Source organism: Girardinichthys multiradiatus, chromosome 18 (genome assembly GCF_021462225.1).
Source record: "Girardinichthys multiradiatus isolate DD_20200921_A chromosome 18, DD_fGirMul_XY1, whole genome shotgun sequence".
Classification (NCBI taxonomy): domain Eukaryota; kingdom Metazoa; phylum Chordata; class Actinopteri; order Cyprinodontiformes; family Goodeidae; genus Girardinichthys; species Girardinichthys multiradiatus.
Genome location: NC_061810.1, coordinates 18,242,314 through 18,249,467, shown reverse-complemented (window position 1 = coordinate 18,249,467; position 7,154 = coordinate 18,242,314). Strand labels below are relative to the sequence as shown.

Genomic DNA, 7,154 nt, shown 5'->3' with positions numbered 1-7,154 from the left:
GTATAAACATTAAATAGAACCTACATTTTGAAATATTCTTAAACGTGTACTAACAAATGAGAGCACACCGAAACAACAGTGAATTGTGTGTTACATTTCATTTCAATGAATGCAGTGGGGCTGCACGGTGGCACAGTTGGTAGCACTGTTGCCTTGCAGCAAGAAGGTCCTGGGTTCAATTCCTGGCCGGGGGTTTTCTGCATGGAGTTTGCATGTTCTCCCCATGCATGCGTGGGTTCTCACCAGGTACTCTGGCTTCCTCCCACAGTCCAAAGACATGCCAGTTAGGTTAATTGGTCACTCTAAATTGCCCTTAGGTGTGTGTATGGTTGTTTGTGTGTTGCCCTGTGATGGACTGGCGACCTGTCCAGGGTGTACCCTGCCTCTCGCCCATAGACTGCTGGAGATAGGCACCAGCTTCCCCGCGACCCACTATGGAATAAGCGGTAGAAAAGGACTGACTGACTGAATGCAGTGTTGTAGTTATCGTTCAGCAGGGGGCAGCACTCAGTAACAGTTGCTTATTTTTAACAGAGGAAATCAGCCGATTTAGTTCCAGGTTTATGCTGACGCGTCCCTCTTCCTCTCATTCACCGACGTGTCAGTCCTCCTCTGTCCGCTTCTGAGTAGCTAACAGACCGGCCTCTCTTCTAGAAAAATGCCCCCCAAAGGCAGCAACAAGCAGCAGTCCGAAGAGGACCTTCTCCTGCAGGACTTCAGCAGAAATCTGTCGGCAAAGTCAACGGCTTTGTTTTACGGGAATGCCCTCATCGTTTCAGCCATCCCCATCTGTGAGTAAAACCGCTGCTGCCAACTGTCTCAGCTAACTCTGCCTCTTTGGAGGACTATTAAAGTATAAACAAAGACGGAAGGCGAGCTTTTAAGAAACGTAACGCGACCTAATTAAAGGCTTAAGGCACGGGAATCAAAAGTGATGGAGAAAAATGGCTACAGAGAGTTGTGCTACATCTGATGTGAACTAGACTTAGCTAGTGACGAAAGTGAGGCATTAAAACATTGTGATTTTTTGTTTGTTTTCATTCTTGAACCTCCTTTGCGCCCCCTTACAACCACAAACTTCAGTGTTGAGTGATTAAACGAGCACTGAGTTGTGCATAATTGTAAAGTGAAAGGAAAATTACTCGTGGTTATATTTATTATTTATATATATTTTTTGCAAATACAAACTTAAAGTGTGCTGTTTATCTGTTTTCAGTTTCCATTAGTCTGGTACCTCTACATGAAATCCATTTGCCTTCAGTAAAGCTGCAGCTGTTCTGTGACAAACTCAGGGTTGTTAGAAATAGTCGTGAAAAAACAGAAGCTTTTAACATCCCACTGAGCACGCTTTATACAATCATTTTAAAATACAAGGAGTACGACATGAATGTAGGCCTAACAAGACATGGCCGTCGGTCTTATCTGACAGGGCAAGGACAACATTAATCAGAGAAACAGCCAAGAGACCTATGGTAACTCTGGAGGAGCTGTAAAGATCCATAGCTCAGATGGGAGGAATCTGCTGAAAGGGGATCAATTAGTTTTCTTTTTATGGGAGAGTGGCAGAAGGAAAGCCACTGTTTAAAAGAAAGTCGGTTCACCTCAAGCCATGTCAGGGACACAGCATGGAAGAACGTGCTCTGACCAGATGTTCTCCATCCAACCTGACTAAACCTGAGCTGTTTTGCAAAGAGCTGGCAAGTCTTTTACTCTAGATGCGCAGCTGGTAAAGACCTACCCCGAAAGACTTGAAACAGTAATTGCAACTAGAGGTGGTTCTATAAAGTTCTTGATTCTGGGGAACTGAGTGCAAGTGAACACCACACAACCGTCTTAAAGACATTCAAAACGTGTTTTCCTTTGTGCTATTATGTACTACTTTGTCCTAGTCTAGCTCATAAACTAGTACTGTAGTACACTGAAGTTCATGGTTGTGATATAACTTTTACAAGGCAATGTATGTGAAATGTTATGTTCCCAATACATTGTTTTTCGTGCATCTCTATGATTTGTGGAAGAAGCAACTTTTTTCCGATAATTATTCCCACGATCCAATTTTGGTAGTTGTTTGTTCAGTTCAATGTGCGTTAAAGCAGTGAGAAATAGTTATGTTAGGTCCACACAGGATACAGATTTTAGACAAGGTGCGATATTGGTGGAATTAAAATGTATTCTGATGTTTGTTTTCTTTGCATGTGTGTCCTCACAGGGCTGTTTTGGAGGATCTGGCACATGGACCTTGTCCAGTCTGCGGTTTTGTACGCTGTAATGACTCTGGTCAGCACATATCTGGTAGCTTTTGCCTACAAGAACGTCAAGTTTGTACTTAAACACAAGTAAGAAGGATGAACAGAACAGCTTAGTGTGATCATGTTGACAATATAGAGAAATGCTGAAAGAAAGTAATCTGTAAATTTGCATGGTCACTTGAGTTTTGTTTTTCCTCCTTTTAGAGTCGCTCAGAAACGCGAGGATGCCGTTTCCAAGGAGGTAACCAGGAAGCTGTCTGAAGCGGACAACCGCAAGATGTCACGCAAAGAGAAGGATGAGAGGTGAAGTTTATAAATGAAAGCAAACCGAATGTTGTTTTTGTCCTTTTTTTTTAAGAAATAACCCTAAAGCAATACTGCACTTTATCTAAACATCATTAGTGAAACAATCATTCACTGGTAGTGCAGAGGGATGAAAGAGATTGACTCAGTTAAACCCTCATTTCTCTAGGATCCTGTGGAAGAAGAACGAGGTCGCTGACTATGAAGCCACCACCTTCTCCATCTTTTACAACAACACTCTCTTCCTGGTGCTCGTCATCGTCGCTTCCTTCTTCTTGCTCAAGAACTTCAACCCCACTGTGTATCCTTTCAGTCAACTTACTTTTTAGCCATGATTATTGAGATTTGTGGTGATCAGAATTAAAGAACTTTTTAACAATTCTTTTGCTCAACATGAAAAATCCAACATTTAAGACTGCTGTCTAGGATGTTTTGAACTTTCATTTATCAATTTTCAGCATCTACTACAGGTCCTTCTCAAAATATTAGCATATTGTGATAAAGTTCATTATTTTCCATAATGTAATGATGAAAATTTAACATTCATATATTTTAGATTTATTGCACACTAACTGAAATATTTCAGGTCTTTTATTGTCTTAATACGGATGATTTTGGCATACAGCTCATGAAAACCCAAAATTCCTATCTCACAAAATTAGCATATTTCATCTGACCAATAAAAGAAAAGTGTTTTTAATACAAAAAACGTCAACTTTCAAATAATCATGTACAGTTATGCACTCAATACTTGGTCGGGCAATCAGCCTGTGGCACTGCTGAGGTCTTATGGAGGCCCAGGATGCTTCGATAGCGGCCTTTAGCTCATCCAGAGTGTTGGGTCTTGAGTCTCTCAACGTTCTCTTCACAATATCCCACAGATTCTCTATGGGGTTCAGGTCAGGAGAGTTGGCAGGCCAATTGAGCACAGTGATACCATGGTCAGTAAACCATTTACCAGTGGTTTTGGCACTGTGAGCAGGTGCCAGGTCGTGCTGAAACATGAAATCTTCATCTCCATAAAGCTTTTCAGCAGATGGAAGCATGAAGTGCTCCAAAATCTCCTGATAGCTAGCTGCATTGACCCTGCCCTTGATAAAACACAGTGGACCAACACCAGCAGCTGACACGGCACCCCAGACCATCACTGACTGTGGGTACTTGACACTGGACTTCTGGCATTTTGGCATTTCCTTCTCCCCAGTCTTCCTCCAGACTCTGGCACCTTGATTTCCGAATGACATGCAGAATTTGCTTTCATCCGAAAAAAGTACTTTGGACCACTGAGCAACAGTCCAGTGCTGCTTCTCTGTAGCCCAGGTCAGGCGCTTCTGCCGCTGTTTCTGGTTCAAAAGTGGCTTGACCTGGGGAATGCGGCACCTGTAGCCCATTTCCTGTACACGCCTGTGCACGGTGGCTCTGGATGTTTCTACTCCAGACTCAGTCCACTGCTTCCGCAGGTCCCCCAAGGTCTGGAATCGGCCCTTCTCCACAATCTTCCTCAGGGTCCGGTCACCTCTTCTCGTTGTGCAGCATTTTCTGCCACACTTTTTTCCTTCCCACAGACTTCCCACTGAGGTGCCTTGATACAGCACTCTGGGAACAGCCTATTTGTTCAGAAATTTCTTTCTGTGTCTTACCCTCTTGCTTGAGGGTGTCAATAGTGGCCTTCTGGACAGCAGTCAGGTCGGCAGTCTTACCCATGATTGGGGTTTTGAGTGATGAACCAGGCTGGGAGTTTTAAAGGCCTCAGGAATCTTTTGCAGGTGTTTAGAGTTAACTCGTTGATTCAGATGATTAGGTTCATAGCTCGTTTAGAGACCCTTTTAATGATATGCTAATTTTGTGAGATAGGAATTTTGGGTTTTCATGAGCTGTATGCCAAAATCATCCGTATTAAGACAATAAAAGACCTGAAATATTTCAGTTAGTGTGCAATGAATCTAAAATATATGAATGTTAAATTTTCATCATGATATTATGGAAAATAATGAACTTTATCACAATATGCTAATATTTTGAGAAGGACCTGTATGTCCAGGTTGCAGGTAATCTGTACTTTGAGCTTCCATGAACAGTATGTGCAGAGATGAAAATTGTAAACAGAACATTTGGTGGTTGTTTGGAAAAGGTGGATTTTTTTTTCTCCTTAATCATCTATTTCCCAGCAACTACATTCTGTCCATCAGTGCCTCCTCAGGACTCATTGCTCTTCTGTCCACTGGCTCCAAGTAAACCAAGAAGAAAATTGCACAGGAAGTTAGAGGGTTGATGTTTGATGGGGTGGGATTGGATGTGGGCGGGGGGCTGGAAAGGACACAGGATATAATTTTTCACAGGTTAGGCATGTGGTTCAACTGAGCATTCAGAATATTGCATTTCACTTTCATGAAATCATTTTTTGTAACAAATAAAGCAACCAGCTATACTTGTTTGTGTGTTTGTACCCTTCATTCAGATCACTTCAAATCCTTTTTAAAACTTTTTGAAATATAGCCATCTGTACAGGAGTTGTCAATACAGCCAAGGGGGAAAAACTAAGTACACCTATGCTGCGTATAGAAGATGTAAGCGGTTGTGTTGAAGCCAGGTGCTGCTAATGCACTAACGGTTGTGACCAGCTCTGTAAAAGCAGCAGTGTTTGCTATTACGTTGTCTGAAGCATATAGAGGTCTGCTGACCCAATGATGTGGAGGAAAAAAATCCAAAATGGCCTTGGAGAAGCCGTTGCTGCTGCTGCCCGTTTTTCTAATGGCTGAGTTTTCATCTTGTTTAACACAAACAAAACAGTTTACATTAGCAATGCATGTATTTATTATCACACATTCATATAGAGTATTTACAGAGGGCACTCTTCAGCAAAGAAATGCTGCAAGGATGTTCTGAATGTCAAACGGAAAATGATTGTGTATAAACTTTACATCAATGTAGAAAATGCTGGGGAAAGCTATTTTTATATTTTTTGACCAAAATAGAATTTTTGGATCAGTTACTTTGTTCCATTTTGGCTTTTGGGCTTGGTGTTGCATAGCTGCTAACAGACGTAACATTTTCCTGTTGCAGCCAACAGGCAGTGAGTCTACCTGTCATATTGCCTATATTAGCTCTTTTATATGGCTTTACTGCTTTGAAATCCAGTTTGCTGCAGTCTTTGGAACAAGATGTTTTTTTTTTTTTTTGTTGGTCATTCAGAAACATAACATTTTCTGCATTAAATAAGTAGTTGAAGGACTTTTTTTTCCAAGCCGGGCTAAAAGCGGTTTGAACTCATTACATTGCACCTCATCTTGCTGAACTTTTTTTTGTTTTGTTTTGGTATTTTCCTTTCCCCATGCATATTCCAATAAACGTTGCGCGCACCTACACTTACAGGTGCTCCTACCTACTCCAACAAAGCGCTCAGAGGCAACAGACATATCCCTTTGAACTGGAGTCAAAAATTCAGCCTACCAATTTCTGCTATGTTACTAAACAGAAATATAATCTAAGGTAGGTCGTTTATCCTCAGAGTTCCTGCCTTAGAACTACAGTTTTGGTTCTTAGTGTTCTGTTCTGTCTACTTTCTGTTGAAATAACCTAATTTTAATCTAAACATTATGTAAGCATAATATGCATGAATGTTCATTATTTTTTCAACATGGTCTTTTAGGCCTATATACCATCTACCATCTTGTAATGACAGACATCCCTGAACGTATTTCTTTAATAGGACTTGTGTCAAGGCACTCTTGCCAGGGGGCCCTGGTCTAACAAACTGATGACTGGTGTGATGAAAAACACTGACTCTAAATGCAGTACTGTACAGACATTTAACACTAGGCCTAATGTCTTTCTAGTTTAATTTAACTGATGTAGATTCTCTTTTAATCTATCAATGTTGCCTTGATCAAAAGATCTTCAGACTCTCTGAAGATCTTTCCTTTATGTTTCTTTCTTGTACTTGGGATGCTTGCTTTTTTCAATTCAATTCAAAAATACTTTATTAATCTCAAAGGGAAATTAAATGTTGTTATAGCTCATATTATGTAGGTTTCTTCAAAGAGTCGTTGTAGATGCTGATGGCTGTGGGCAGGAAGGATCTCCTGTAGCGCTCCGTCTTACAGCAGATCTGAAGAAGCCTCTGACTGAAGACACTGTTGTAGGACAGTCTCATGAAGAGGATGCTCAGGGTTCTCCATAATGTTCTTCATTTTATGAAGAATCCGTCTTTCCACAATGATCTCCAGAGGTTCCAGAGGAGTCCCCAGAACAGAGCCAGCCTTTTTTATCAGCTTGTTGAGCTTTTTTAAGTCCCTGGCTCTGATGCTGCTTCTCCAGCAGATGATGGCAGAAGAGATCACACTCTCCACAACAGACTTATAGAAGATCTGCAGCATCTTGCCAAACGAAAGAGGCCAAACGACTGTACTCTGAGAAGCTCCAAAACCAGTTCTCAGCCAACGACTCTGCGTCTGTCTGGAAAGGGCTCAAGCAAATCACCAACTACAAGCCGAAAGCCCCCCACTCCATCAACGACCGACGCCTCGCCAACGACCTGAACGAGTTCTACTGCCGCTTTGAAAGAGAAAGGGACAGTCCTGCTACCATCCCCCACGTCGCCCC

The 7,154-nt window shown here is 41.7% G+C and overlaps 1 protein-coding gene across 1 annotated transcript; it reads left to right on the top strand.

Annotated features, from left to right (window-relative positions):
* The first annotated feature begins 557 nt into the window (after positions 1–557).
* On the top strand, positions 558–4,980 carry ssr3 (signal sequence receptor, gamma). The gene is made up of 5 exons (XM_047392129.1): positions 558–791; positions 2,210–2,336; positions 2,454–2,552; positions 2,722–2,853; positions 4,721–4,980. Exons 1-5 carry the CDS (start codon positions 659–661, stop codon positions 4,785–4,787), a joined length of 558 nt encoding a protein of 185 aa, XP_047248085.1. The 5' UTR covers positions 558–658; the 3' UTR covers positions 4,788–4,980.
* The last annotated feature ends 2,174 nt before the right edge of the window (positions 4,981–7,154 follow it).